This window comes from Bufo bufo, chromosome 1 (assembly GCF_905171765.1).
Source record: "Bufo bufo chromosome 1, aBufBuf1.1, whole genome shotgun sequence".
NCBI lineage: Eukaryota > Metazoa > Chordata > Amphibia > Anura > Bufonidae > Bufo > Bufo bufo.
The window spans coordinates 613,545,217-613,561,008 of record NC_053389.1 but is presented as its reverse complement, the minus strand read 5'-3'; the positions used below and the strand labels follow the sequence as shown (position 1 = coordinate 613,561,008).

The 15,792-nt window shown below is 45.1% G+C and overlaps 1 protein-coding gene across 1 annotated transcript; it reads right to left on the bottom strand.

Annotated features, from left to right (window-relative positions):
* Positions 1 to 452: 452 nt before the first annotated feature.
* On the bottom strand, positions 453 to 15,276 carry CD276 (CD276 molecule). Its single transcript, XM_040413700.1, is given in 11 exon segments — positions 453 to 1,387; positions 3,876 to 3,908; positions 3,999 to 4,040; positions 5,325 to 5,465; positions 6,702 to 6,768; positions 6,770 to 6,999; positions 8,542 to 8,581; positions 8,583 to 8,755; positions 8,758 to 8,889; positions 9,794 to 9,857; positions 14,951 to 15,276. Coding segments are annotated over 10 exon segments (927 nt in total). The 5' UTR covers positions 9,837 to 9,857; positions 14,951 to 15,276; the 3' UTR covers positions 453 to 1,361.
* Between the last annotated feature and the right edge of the window lie 516 nt (positions 15,277 to 15,792).

Here is a 15,792-nt window from a genome sequence, read left to right as displayed (position 1 = left end):
AGTACCACCAGTAGAGTGTTAATGAAGTTATGGAAACAACCCTTTATCACATTTAACATATGGATATGCAATGAATATTGCTAGTTAGAATACCTATTTGAGTAATAAGACAGCCCAGAAGAATCCCTTTAAATCTTATTATTTTTCTGTATGTCCACATGGGGCATAAATGCTACAGATTGTGTATGTCAAGTCCACCGTGTTTCACAGTACCAGCAATGTGGATGAGAATTTATGAACTCTTGTGCACGATGCAAAAAATAAATAAAACACATGCTGCGTAAATCGACCTTTGGTGTGGATTTTAATTACATTGGCAGCATGTCTATTTAAACTACTGATTACCACTACAGACTTTACCCTTTAGGATAAAAATTGGAAAATCCGCCTGTACTCTTAGGATTTTATTCATTACAATCTTAGAACTACTTTTTAGAAAAATAGACACATTGTTCATGATAGGAAAGCAGTTTATTAAAAACATCTTACAAAATAATAGAAAATCCCTCAGTGTTCTGGTTCCCAGGCAGAATCACGTATCAAACTTTACTGCCAAAGAAATGGGAAATATATTAGGCACTGTATTTCTTCTTTTTAAATAACCTCTAAAGGCTGGTTCAAATCAGCGTTGGAGGCTCAGTTCGACCACCTCCTTCGCAGATTCTGTCAAATACAGTGGAGAGAAATAGTCCACTGGTAGAGAGAAACTGAATGGGCCCCATTATAGTCAATGGATCTGTTCAGGCCAGTTATGTGCCAAATCCAGCACTTCAGTTATTTTCATTGTTCTGCTCCTCTAATGGAGAAGAACAATGGAAATATATGGCGGTGGTATGAACTCACCCTTAAATCGTACTACGGTCACATGCTTCTGTGTGATTTATTACAACTCCCTTGCAGACTTCTGAACCAGCAGAAGTAGGGAGATGTTACAACCCAGGGACAGAATGAACATTCAATGACAATTCCAGGTCATTTACCCTTAAGAATGGTCCATGTTCACGCTTATCAATGAAATGGTTCATTTTTTGGGGAAACTGTAAGGGGGGGTTTATAAGTGTCAGTCTCACTAAAAATAAAAAATAAATCCATAAATAAGTATATTGCCCAGAAGTAATCGCCAGAACCGTTCCAGCATTCACTGCAAACAAGTGCAGAAATAGAAATGGACGACAAATGGTATTATCCTGCGGCCCTTCCATCAATACTACCAATATAAAATGCTTTTTATCCATTGGGCCACGTAAAATTCAGCAAAGGGAGGTAATCCCATTAATGCTGAGATTTTCATGAAAGGTCCCTCGATCCTTCCAAGTGTAGAGTGCAGCCTGTATTTGGCAGAGCTCATTGTGTGACTGATCTCACTCTAGAGTTGTGGTGTCATCACCTTAAAGGAGAGAAAACATAGTCAACAGATGAAAAGTAAGTTTCATGATCAGCATAGTCCTCCCCTATATTGGTCTCCATTCCTTATGAATTATTCTATGCACTATATATAACGTATCTTCTATTGGTAGCAGATTTTATCGAAAGGAGTACATCTTACATGTATACATTCAGAGATGCCCTACAAAACAAAGTTCTCATCAATTTATTACAATGCCTAACTGGCACTGAAAAGAAAGGGAAAGCGGATTGGCGACTTACAATAAATCCACCTAACATGAAAGATAAGGTGGCCCTTCAGTTTAAAAGCTGTACTTCAACAAACCATTAAAACTTCTAATGTTTCTACAATAATAATCCTCTATGCATGGTCTCAAGCTCAAAAGGGCAAGGCTACTGAATACTACTCAGTGTCAAAGAAAAGATGGCAAGTACAGTTAAGGCTACTTTCACACTAGGCGTTCGGGGCTCCGCTTGTGAGTTCCGTTTGAAGGCTCTCACAAGCGGCCCCGAACGGATCCGTCCAGCCCTAATGCATTCTGAGTGGATGCGGATCCGCTCTGAATGCATCAGTCTGGCAGCGCTCAGCCTCCGCTCCGCCTCAGCAGGCGGACCCCTGAACGCAGCTTGCAGCGTTCGGAGTGTCCGCCTGGCCGTGCGGAGGCAAACGGATCCGTCCAGACTTGTAAGTCAATGGGGACGGATCCGTTTGAAGATGACACAGTATGGCTCAATCTACAAACGGATCCGTCCCCCCATTGACTTTCAATGTAAAGTCAAAATGGATCCGTTTGCATTATCATGAACAAAAAAAAAAAAAATATATATCTATTTTATTTTTTATTTTTGTTCATGGTAATGCAAACGGATCCGTTCTGAACGGATCTAAGCGTTTTGCATTATAGGTGCGGATCCGTCTGTGCAGATACCAGACGGATCCGCACCTAACGCAGGTGTGAAAGTAGCCTAAGGCATTTATTTTATGCCAGACAGTGCTACGCTAGTCTGACAGAAAGACTCTGCGCGCAGAGTCACAACGGACAGTAGTATCGACTGCAAACTGCTCCCGCAGGGAAAGCATGGGATCAGTTTCTGGTATTAGTTGTGGTAGACCAGTAAACTAATAAATATACAGTTACATCATGGATAAGATGCAGGGGAAATAGTTTTTTCTTTCAATATTAATATAAGGAGGTACTTGTCAACTGACTAATACATAGAGGTTGGTCAACTAAAGAGAAATACCGCTGAAAAAGTTCTTCCTCTGTTAATTGGAGGAGTCCCTCAGTTACTATTATCTTGCTCTACTTCCTATGACACCGGTCCTGAGAGCGGGGATGCCATTCCCCCATTCTGATGGAGCGGGCAGGTCATGCATGCATACAGCTGTGCTCAGCTATGTCCGGTGCTTCCGCAGAAAATAAATGGAGCAGCAGTGTATGCACGATTCGCAATTCCATCAAAATGAGGAAACAGATCCCCCGTTCTTGTGAATGGTAAGGGTCCCAGCGGTCAGACCCCCAGTGATCAGCTAGTCATCCTCTACCCTGCGGATAGGGGGATATCTTAAAAACTTGCACAACCCCCTTAAAGGGTTTCTCCAGTTTCAGGAGTAATTTATTTAATCTGTCCAGAGTACCCCCAAACACTTTTGCCACATATATCCATTTTTCATGTAAGCACATTCCTTCTCCTTTTCTCAGTATCACTGCATCCTGACAGGTTTATCGTCTTCAGTAGACCTTCAGCTTCATAGTCTTCTTGCTGGGTTTTCTTACCAAACCTAGCAAGTGTTGCTCTGTACTGACATGACAATCAGGTATATGGGCCAAAAATATGCATTGTTTGGGGTAATCTGGGCAGATAAAGGGGTTCTCTGTTTTCAGAATGATATTTTTTTTAAGTCATGCCTCTTTCCCAGTAAGCCATAGTGAATTATTTTTTTTGCCTTACTTTTTTTCAAATATGTCATTACTCTGTGCACCTCCTTCTTGAGCAGTCCTCTGCTTTTGACACAGTCGATTACTCTCTCCTGTTGCAAACCTTCTCTCCTTGGCATCAGAGGGCACCTAGCCCTCTCCTGGATCTCCTTGTACCACACCGACAGAGCTTTCAGAGTTTCCCATTTGTACACCACCTCTTTGTTGGTGTCCCTCAAGGCTGTCCTGGGTCCCCATACTTTTCTCCATTTATACGGCTGTTGGCCTGGGACAGCCGTATAGATTCCCCCCCCCTACCACACCTATTATTAAATAATAGCACCATGCTTTTTCCAGTCACACAGGTCCGCCGCCTTGGGAAACATTTGATTCTGCCCTGTCCTTCAAGCCACACATCTAAGTTTATACTCATCGTACTTTTGCTGTTTTATATTATGTATGTATACCCCTCAGATGTACAGTGCCATGGAATTAATGGAGCCTTCAAATAAATGATAATAATGTTCCAAATTGTGCAAAGTGTTTGTGCAAATTACACCACAATTTTACCTTCTGCTGAGCTGGCCTTCAGAGGCTGCATGGCTGTAAAAGAGAGAAGGTATTGTTTAGTTTTAGAGAAATGACTACAACTACAGAAAAGTTTATTTTTTTTATTTCTCTGTGCAAACATACCTGTTTTTAACTCTCCATTTTCTTCATGCTCTTCATTACCGGCTTTAAAGACATAAATAAGAAAAAAGCTGAACTTGACAGGCATAGGTCAGTCCAATTTATGTGACTTATGTCCCCACCATTTGTCATTTAAAGGGATTGTATCGTGATACAACAAAAAGCACTTATTAGAGTATGATCATATGGTTTAAAATACATCTGATTCGCATTTACTGCAGAATCTGCAACAGAAAAACCCCAGGCTGACCTCCAGATTTCTACTGCGGATTTGGAGTTTGTCAGGCCGCGGAAAAGACTGAAGGCTAGACCCGTTCAATGGAGTTAATTCGTCTGCAGCTACCCTGCTGCAGTCTTTACATGGACTACATGCAGTGTCTGTATCAAGTATATGTCCCCTAATCTGTGGCCTCATGAATGGCAACATGGATTTCCTATTGGACTGTGGGATGCAGATCTATTACAGTATTTATGTGTTCTTAGCAGGGGACTTAAAGGGGTTTCCCATCTTAGACAATGGGGGCATATCGCTAGGATATGCCCTCCCACCCCATTGTCGATAGGTGCGGGTCCCACCTCTGGGACCCGCACCTACAGGAGAACGGAGCGGAGAAAGTTGAGGCGGGCGCACCGCGCATGCGCGGCCACCCTTTATTCATTTCTATGGAGCCGCCGAAAATAGCCGAGCGCTGGCTAGGCTATTTTCCGTCGGCCCCATAGAAATGAATAAAGGGTGGCCGCGCATGCGCGGTGCGCTCCCATTCACTTCAATGGGAAGAGGTGGGGAGCTGCGCCTGGTGGTGGACCGGACCCCGGGGTCCTCCAGCCGCAACTCTCCCTGGATCAGTTTTTCTTATAGGTGCGGGCTAGGATATGCCCCCATTGTCTAAGATGGGATAACCCCTTTAAGCAAGGGCTACTGTATGCGCAAAAGGCACCCTCAAACTCCTGACTGGACAAGAGGATTTTTAACAGAGTTTAAGGTACCATTCAACAGCTGCAATAGCACCCGCTGAGCATCTTCTTATGATTTTATTTTTGCTTTTTATTTAAGATTTTTTTCTGTATTATACTTTTCTTTTTATAAGGATTGGACTATAAAAACTGCAGCAAAGGAAAAGTGACGCAGTTGCACATAGGCATAACCAATCAGTTTCCAGATCCCATACTTTGGAACTCTTCTGCAAGTCTAAGAAGCAGTGCGACTGGTTGCTCTCAGCAACTTTGAACCAATTTTGATTTTCCCCAATATGTTTTATACTGCAATATAATTCAGCACTCCCAGCAAAGTTGTACTTTAACACAGTCCAGAATTTAATCTACATTTACCTGCTTCTTCCTGCTCCTCCTCACAGGTCTGTTTGAGTTGTTTTCTACATACACACGCCAAAGCAACTAGAAGACCCAGGAGGCAAGCACACAGTCCAATGGTCACCCATACAGCCACCAAAGGGAAAGAGAGATGCTGACCTTTACAAGAGAAGAGGATGTTAGTAAACAATTTACTGTATCTAAAAAAAAAAATCTAAAAAAATAAATAAAATAATAATAATTATATATATATATATATATATATATATATATTATATATATATATATATATATATATATATATTATTATGTAGCGCAATGCTGGGAATGGAATAGTAAAATTCAGTGGCAATCTTTGATTTGGACAGTAATCATGCTAGTGATTGGTATTCACTAATTGGATAACACTGTTACCATAGCAACAAATGGTAACAGAACATGTAGGGTGGAGGCTGTACAGGGCAGCACTGATGCCGTCAAAAGCCACAGTGCCATGTGGCGGCTACAGTTTTTAAATTGATTGCCAAGTGTTGACTATGATGGAAAAACACCTAAACGGGTCTGATTGTAATTGACTTGTTATGCACAGAAAACTGTACCGCATCCATACTTTCATAGACAGAATCTGTTGTGAACATAAATGTAAAGCTAGATGGTTCTAATGTGTCTGAATGCGCTTTAAGTGTGGCAGACGTCAATGGAGCAGGCAATTTTCGGGCAGGGACTGTTCCTTCTCAATAGCTGCCTGCTTGTCAGTAGAGATGAAGAGCTGCATTTACATGTAGAAATCCCCTCCGCTGTATGGGGACAAGCGATGGCTGCTGCTATTGCCCGTCATATACAGATTCATTGTTTATGGACAGCAAATCGCTGTTCACAGCATAAAATGATCATATGAAAGAATATTTCACCTAATGAATAAGCGTTTTGCTAATTCATCCAATGATCGGCAGCACATTTCTACTAGCAGATTATCAGGAGCGATCATTCGTAGCAACATTCGTTCCCGATAATGGGCTCAACAACTGTGCAGTGTAAATCCACCCATTAATAAACTGTAACCAAGTGCATGCATACTTACAAATAATAAACTACACTGCAATAGTAATGAATGGATAAAGTCACACAGCAGTTGTCTGACAATGCTTCCATTTACCTCTGTTGGAGAGCAGCTGTTCCAACCGGCTCGACCAACGTTATGTGATTATTTGCACTCTTCATGGTGCAACTGCAATGCACCCTTATAACCAGCTATATAAAGTGTATGTCAAGTAAATGCCTAGTACAGGCTGACTTACATAAAGTGCAAATAGAGAAATTACATCTACTGTTCTGTACTGATGGACAAAAGCGGAACATCTGTTGGCTGACCTATGATGCATTTCCCGCACTGACCTGTGACACTGAGTGAAGCATGAGTCACCACCTGCATCAGAGGATTATACACTAGGCAGGTGTAAGCCGTCACTGGTCTCCAGGGTTACACGGATGGAGCTCTGCACATGGAACAACCCTTCTTCATTGGCTACTTGTGATGTCGTAACATTTTCTGTAAGGTTTTTCCCATTTCCATCTTGCCACAGTATTACAGCTTGAGGGTATCCGCGGTAGGTATGGCAGGTTACAGTTACCTGGTCACCAGGTTTAAGGCCTTCACTAGACTCCAGATGCAAGGTAGGCTTGGTGTAGGAGGCTGCCGTAAAGTCAAATATATGGGTTAATTTAACATTACCAGAAGAATGTGACTTAGGCCCCATTCACACATCCGCAATTCCGATCCTGAAAAAAATAGAACATGTCCTATTCTTGTCCGCAATAGCGGACAATAATAGGCATATTCTCTTAGTGTCAGCGATGTGCGGTCCGCAAAATGCGGAACGCACATTGACGCTGTCCGTGTTTTGCGGATCCGCAAAACACACACGGACGTGTGAATGGACCCTTAGGGTAAGGTGAACAGGGCGGTACTAATGTGGCAGCAATACATGGAAGCAGTTTTTACTATAAGGCCTCTTTCACACAGGCGAGTATTCCGCGCGGATGCAATGCGTGAGGTGAACGCATTGCACACTCACTGAATACCGACCCATTCATTTCTATGAGGCTGTTCACATGAGCGGTGATTTTCACACATCACTTGTGCGTTGCGTAAAAATCGCAGCATGCTCTATATTCTGCGTTTTTCACGCAACGCAGGCCCCATAGAAGTGAATGGGGTTGCGTGAAAATCGCAAGCATCCGCAAGCAAGTGCGGATGCGGTGCGATTTTCACGCACGGTTGCTAGGAGACGATCGGGATGGAGACCGGATCATTATTTTCCCTTAAAACATGGTTATAAAAGGAAAAATAATAGCTTTCTGAATACAGAATGCATAGTAAAATAGCGCTGGAGGGGTTAAAAAAAACCTAAAAAATTATTTAACTCACCTTAGTCCACTTGATCGCGCAGTACGGCATCTCCTTCTGTCTCCTTTGCTGAACAAGACCTGTGGTGAGCATTTATTACAGGTAAAGGACCTGTGGTGACGTCACTCCGGTCATCACATGATCTTTTACCATGGTGATGGATCATGTGATGACCAGAGTGACGTCACCACAGGTCCTTTACCTGTAACGAATGCTCACCACAGGTCCTGTTCAGCAAAGGAGACAGAAGAGATGCCGTACTGCGCGATCAAATGGACTAGGTGAGTTAAATTATTATATATATTTTTTTTAACCCCTCCAGCACCATTTTACTATGCATTCTGTATTCAGAATGCTATTATTTTCCTTATAACCATGTTATAAGGGAAAATAATATAATCTACAGAACACCGATCCAAGCCCGAACTTCTGTGAAGAAGTTCGGGTTTGGGTACCAAACGCGCGATTTTTCTCACGCGAGTGCAAAATGCATTACAATGTTTTGCACTCGCGCGGAAAAATCGCGGGTGTTCCCGCAACGCACCCGCACCTTTTCCCGCAACGCCCCGTCTGAAAGGGGCCTAATAGTTAAATGGCCAAATGATTTTTCAAATATACATTAGTTTTACTGGCAAAACTCTGCAGCCACAAACAATTAGTATAAATAATCATGTGGGTTTTATGGGTGAAACCGCCATTTACGGTATCTGCAAAAAACGTGCGCCCATTTAACAACAGGTTTAAAAACCTGCAGTTTTTGGCCATATCAGTGCCGTCCTGTGGGGCCTTACCCTAATAAGATTTTGCCCCCATATGATGCATGCTTACCTGCCACCTGCAGACTCACAGCAGCTGAACTGGAGTTTTCCGACATTAACAAAGCATGTGTAGATGCCTTCATCAGATAAGCTAACTTTGTGCAGTAAAAGGGACATGTTGCCCTGCAGTAGTTGCCCAAGAAAAAGTTCTGTTCGGTTAATGAACGTTGGATCTTGTATCTCCCAGCTGTTCTTGTCCCTCGGTGAAGCATGGACTTGCTGGAGTTTTGTGATCTCCAAAATAAACAAAGGTCCTGCAAGGAAAATCTATCTGGAGGAGAAAAGCTGCAAGGAAGTATGACATCTTCATCCAGGATCCCAGTGACAGGGACATCAGGAACAATTACTTCAATGGATCCTGTGAAGCAAACAAAAGACATGGGGCATACTGGCAATCTGGATGCTTGTAGCAGCTCTGACAATTTTTACAATTTATTTTTTCCCTGAACTAGCAATAATGACATTGTGTAAGTGAACTGTAATTCAGTCTCTCCACACTGTGACTCAAAATGTGGTACTCCATAAGGCATCTAGTAAGAAAACGTATGCGTTAAATGCATACCGGTACTTTTTTTTTTTTTTTTACAATGGAACCCTATACATGATGGGTGCCACTGATGGTATCCATCAGAGGCATCCACTAAAAATATACATCAAAGTAAACGTGATGTAACACAGCCTTGCCATAATATTTTCAGCTGCCACGTAGTGATGAGCAAAGCTATTCGTACGAATGGATTTGTTCATCTTGACAAGTTCTTCATCCGTGTGGGGTTGCCCCCACAGCTGACGAAGCTCCCCCCCAAAGGACTGGATATCTCGCCCGCGCCTAACAATCTCACACCTGCACACTGCTCCGAGAAGCAGCACAAGCACAGAGGTTTTGCTTCCGTTTCCAGGGTGGTGACTGTGCATGTGCCACCACGCATCTGGGTAGCAGAGCATGAACAGTCGCTGCTCTGGAAGCAGAAGAGCCTCCTTGAAGCAGCGCCACTGGCACAAGATTCTCAGGGCTGGGTGCCCTGTCAATCAAGCGGCAGGGGAAGCTTTGTCAGCAGCGGGGACAGCACCTTGCAGGTGAAGAACTCATTAAGATGAAGGAATCGATTCGCTCAGCTCTACTGTGAATCTGCAGGGAAGAAATCTTATTGCCTCTATAGAAACTTCAAGGCTTGGGAATGGTGCCAAATCTGTTAACCTCCCACTGAATCTATGTAAATTTCTCCTTTCTCTGAAATATATTTAAATCTTAGCAAACTTACTGCATGAAGGAAGAAGAAGAAGAAGAAAACAGAGGACATCCATGTCTTAGGGTCACTAAAAACTAGAAGGAAAGAGTAGAAATTAGTAATATTTTAGGTGATGACACATCAGGAAGTTGCAGGCACGAAGAGTACGCATCCTGAATAACCATCCCAGAAAGACGTGTTAACATATGAAATACACTACACCCAGCTTTGTTCATATCATGCATTTGTACATGTCAGAGATATTCTCCAACGTTTTCGCAGGTCCACATTTACAATAGGAGCCTATGGGCTGAATCTTGTGCACTTTATTCAAGAGTAGAGCTGGCCACACATATTAGAGAAGCCGGCTGGCCCGGCGGACAATCTAGGGTCAGACTGGCCCTCTTGGACGGTGGGTAATCCAGTGCTGTATCCTCACTGCCCTAGGACCATCAGTGATACAAATCAAAGAGACTGCACTTCAGACTTTACTGAATATTCAGATAAAGCTTTATTCACGTCATCTGGGTTTCATGAGTAATTCTAGCAAATCCCCAGTGTCCCATGATGGCAGATATTGATAATGTGAAATTTCAGCTAGAAGTGGTTTATTCCCCTTCTCCACTTTTAATTGAACATGCTCACTAAGCTGGGATAGAAGAGACGGCTGTAGGCATGTGGACTCCCATCTGACATGGCCATACCAGAAATGTCTGATAGACATGGATCCCACCTCTGAGATCCGAAGTTTGGGGGGGGGGATTTATCAAAACCAGTGTTTTAGGATTTTCTCTATGCCACCAAAGGATATGCTCAATTTATGAAAAAGTGCATAGGCATAAAAAAAAACCGATAATTTTTCACATCCATATGTGGAAATAGGCATCGGTCTGTTGTTTGTAATGCAGATATAATGAGGGGAGGAAAGACACGCAATTGTACATCATCATAGGACAATATCAAAGCAAGTCTTATGACTTACTATACCAGCAATCGGCACTCATTACAGGCAATGTATTTGCCCGTGAAAAAGCTCTGATCATGTCATGTTCGCACAATACGTTTGGTGACATCACCGGGCTTACTGCTGGGCGGAAGCCTCTGCCTGGCAGTCTCCATGGAGAGCCCGATACATCACCGGATCTCCTGAAAATGCCTTTGCCCCAGCGCGATTCAGCTCATGGCAAAGGAGTGCATTGGAGAATTAAAGGGTTTCTACCACCATATTTTGACCTAATTAGCTGTCAGACACTAGCGATCTACTAGTGTCTGCTGTACATAAACATGCTATTGCAATACTTTTCTCTGCAGCGGTTACCCTAAAAAACGAACTTTTATTGCTATGCAAATGAGCCTCTAGGTGCTATGGGGGCATCTTTTCAGCACCTAGAGGCTCCGTCTACTCACCATGTCTGCCGCCCAGCTCGTCCCTCCAGCCCGCCCATCTCCTCTAGATTGACAGCCTCCATCGCGGCCGAATTCTCACACCTGCGCCGCGTGCGTCTGTATTCGGCGCAGGCGCAGTGACTGTCAGACCGCTCCCTGCGCCGGCATCTCCACTGCGCCTGCGCATCTCCACTGCTTGAAGCCGGGCATCGTCTGTTCCTAGGAGCACTCTGACGTCATCGGCGCAGGCGCAGGGAGCGGTCCGACAGTCACTGTGCCGAATACAGACGCACACAGCGCAGGCGCGAGAATTCGGCCAAGATGGAGGCTGTCAATCTAGAGGAGATGGGCGGGCTGGAGGGACGAGCTGGGCGGCAGACATGGTGAGTAGGCGGAGCCTCTAGGTGCTGAAAAGACGCCCCCATAGCACCTAGAGGTTCATTTTTTAGGGTAACCGCTGCATAGAAAGGTATTACAATAGCATGGTTAGGTACAGCAGACACTAGCAGATCGCTAGTGTCAGACAGCTAATTAGGTCAAAATGTGGTGGTAGAAACCCTTTAAATGCTCCGATGCTCATATCACAGGGGCTGCCTGGGTGAAAATGGTGATATATCCGGGGTCAGCTCTGAACCTGGACAACCCCTTTAATAGAATGGCCACACAGATGCCCAACTGGCTGCTCCGTTCATTTCAGGGTGCTGCAGGGGGCACGTAGCCATCGTTCTTGTGATCAGTGGGGGTCCAAGTAGTAGGACCCCACTGATCTAATAGTCATTGCAAGTTTAGGAATCATACGCTCTCCAGCTACTCTGCAAAAGATTTATCGTTTTGGACAAAGCCTTAAAAAAAAAAAAAAACGCACACTAATGTCTTCTGTCCTCCGCTGATCCAGTGTAGACATTGCCGCAGTCCCCAATCGGTGAGCTAAGCAGTCACGTGCCGTACTACTGGCACAGCCACTGACGGCTGCTTGTAAAGAACTGGCTACGTCACACCGTTTTTTTTTTTAGGGGGTTTTGATACGGTTTTCGTGCATTTTGCCAACTTTTTTAGGCAAAAACCCATGCAGCAGTTGTTGCATGGAACTCTATGGGGAATATGATCCACAGGACAAACAGGACTTTTTGTAGAGGCATTTTTCACCCTTGAGATGTTTTTTTTTTTTTTGGCAGATGGCATTTTTTTCAAATCGCAGCGTGACGGGTGGCTTTTCCCCTCATTGCTTGGAGTTTTCTCCGACAACACACACTGCAAAGGGCATATAACTTCCTCTAGAAAAAAAAAAAAGGTTGTTTTGTTTTTGTCCCAAAAATGGCAGGACGAAATATGCGTGTTTCCATGTGAATGAAACCTAAGGGTACGTCCACATGGCACAGTGGACGCGGCTGCACTGCCTACCATGCGGCAGTACGGGCTTTCATTAGCTAATAAGGACTGCACTATTTAGTCGGTCTGTATTGTTAATGGTCATGAGGCACGTTCAATACTGTGTGGCTGTTAACAATGCAGACAGACTGAACAGCGCGGTCTTCTCCGCCTAGGAAACTGCGTGGAAAAAACGTACATGATCGCCAACTTGTGCAGATAGCCTAAAGGTGCTGCCACGCATGCAGGTTTTTATGCAGTTTTTCAGCCAACATCAGGAGAAAAGTATTAAGAACAGATACAACTTCTCTTTTTTGAATCCACTGCCAGTTTAGGGTTCAAAAAACCGCATCAAAGACCTGTACACGAGGCATCAGCCATAGGGCCCATTCACACAGTATCTTAACAGTGAAATGTGGCTCAGATTTTGCATCAAAAATCAAAGAGTGGCCGCGCCAAGAAAGCGTGGTCGCGGACGTAAACTGGAGCCTCCCATTGAAAGTAATAGGAGACAGATTCCCCGCTGCTGCCCAGTGGTTCTTTGATGCAGAATGCAGGCCTCTGTCCAGACATGCTGTGTGAACAGGGGCTGACAGTACAACAGAACCACAATCAGACAGGAACTGACTATCAGAAATCACTACAATGCAGTCAGCTCGGGTTAGGGGAGCCGCGGTTGTTCTGGGAGATGTGGCCGACACAGGCCGCATATCCCGGACCAAGCACGGTCATATGAATCAGGCCCAAGGCTGGGTTTCCATTTTCAGGCTTTCTGATACCATTTTTTAAGCCAAAACCAGTAGTGGATCAGAAAGGGAGAGGTTTTCTCATCTGAGACAATGGGGCATATCGCTTGTCTTACAGGTGTGAGTCCCACTGCTGGGAACGGCACCTATCCCTTAAACGGAGGAGGGCGCACTGCACATATGCCCCCATTGTCTCAGAGGAGAATACCCCTTTAGGGAGAGCTACTGCTTGACTATGGTGGAACCCCACCGGACTCCATAACAGTCGATGTTATAATGTCCGTGTGATGGATCCACCACGTCCGTCATGTCATTGTTCTGCGTCTATGCCGGAGCAGATAATGGAGAGACAGAGCAGATGTGATCTATAGGAAGGAGTAAAGGTCCGTTGATCTGGCGTCTGTATAAATCTTCGTTCCTGATAAGTGTCCCGTGGAAAAGGTGGCGGCGATCACCCGATGAACAAGCAAGGCGCTCTTTCATCATGCGATCCTGTCGTTCTTCCAGGACCAAAATCCATCATTGTTCCTGCGCAGCAGGTTGTACTAAGGCCTCTTTCACACTTGCGTTGCCCGGATACGGCGTGTACTCCACTTGCCGGAATTACACGCCGGATCCGGAAAAACGCAAGTGTACTGAAAGCATTTGAAGACGGAGCCGTCTTCAAATTGCGTTCAGTGTTACTATGGCAGCGAGGACGCTATTAAAGTCCTGGTTGCCATAGTAGGAGCGGGGAGCGGTATACTTACAGTCCGTGCGGCTCCCGGGGCGCTCCAGAATGACGTCAGAGCGCCCCATGCGCATGGATGACATGATCCATGCGCTTGGGGCGCCCTGACGTCACTCTGAAGCGCCCCGGGAGCCGCACGGACGGTAAGTATACTGCTCCCCCGCTCCCCACTACACTTTACCATGGCTGCCAGGACTTTAGCGTCCCGGCAGCCATGGTAACCATTCAGAAAAAGCTAAATGTCGGGTCCGGCAATGCGCCGAAACGACGTTTAGCTTAAGGCCGGATCCGGATCAATGCCTTTCAATGGGCATTAATTCCGGATCCTTCAGGATTTTTGGCCGGAGCAAAAAGCGCAGCATGCTGCGGTATTTTCTCCGGCCAAAAAACGTTCCGTTCCGGAACTGAAGACATCCTGATGCATCCTGAACGGATTTCTCTCCATTCAGAATGCATTAGGATAAAACTGATCAGGATTCTTCCGGCATAGAGCCCCGACGACGGAACTCTATGCCGGAAAAGAACAACGCAAGTGTGAAAGAGCCCTAAAGAGCGATCTGCTGCCCGTGGACAATGGTTCTTCTCTATAGGGACAGTGATGGCTGTACTGATCGCAGGTCCCCATAGAGAGGGCGTGACTACCACTTGTAAATGGAGCTCTTATCTCCACTGACGATCAGGCAATTATCAGCACGTCTGCTTCACTCCCGATAATCTGCCAGATCATCAGTCTGTTTGGAACTTTTTTTTTTCCCCCCCTGGAAGGGAAAGTTAGTGTGGTGCTTGTTCTTCATCTTGAAATTACAAGAAAGACCTTATCCAGTCAGTGCCACACCTAATGGAGCCAGCCTGGAGAAAAGCCTTCGCAGAACTTCAGAAGAAAATAATGCAACGTGTGAAAAGGAAACCTGCCATAAAGCCCTCGTTACCGCACCCCACAGAAGACAAAGCACGTACCTGGCCCTCACGCCGCCGGCACTGGCCACAGGAAGCTCACTGCCTCCCTGTCCGCGGGTCCATGCTGAGGCTGCTTCCCCTTCCCATGGTGGGATCATGAGATGATTGGCTGCGGCCTCTGACAAAGCCCTCACTGGAGCTGGCTGGCTGGAGCGGCGCTGGAGAGACGCGGGTTTCCTGTCACTCCTATCCGCCCTCCTCTCACACGACTGGAAGTGGCGGAGTTCAGGACGGGATAATGCCTCTGGTATCCGGGCCGTGCATTCACTGTATGTGGCCGGCAGCTGGAGAAATCTCGTCGGGCGCCATCATTCCGAGGACGTGTCCCCAGGGCGGTTCTGCCTGCTGTGCTCTCTGGGGGTCATATCAGTACCAATACCAAATGAAAAATGTTTATTGTCTGTGGCAGAATAGGACACACACTGCCACATTCTCACTGCAACCAGAATTTTTCTTCTTTCTGGACAAGTGCTGGAGTCTGAGGCATTGTCTAAATTTTGAGGACTTGCGACTATTTTACGACTAAAATAGCTGCAATAGTCAAAAGTCCCTTAGTAAATGTCCCCCAAAGAGTATTGCTTTAAAATATGTCACTGTGACACTCAGTGTTGATAAATTTCCCAGAAAATGTCATATTTCTAGTCTCCATATGGTGCTCTATATGTGAGCCAAGTTCTCCAGCGTACAAATGCCACTTTATTGCACACACCACATTGATGCATATGTATGTGCCTTTATTCTTTTTTTTTTTCTTAAAGGGGTTCTGCAGTTTTTTTAAACTGATCTATCCTCTGGATAGATCATCAGCATCTGATCGGCGGGGGTCCGACACTCGGGACCCCTGC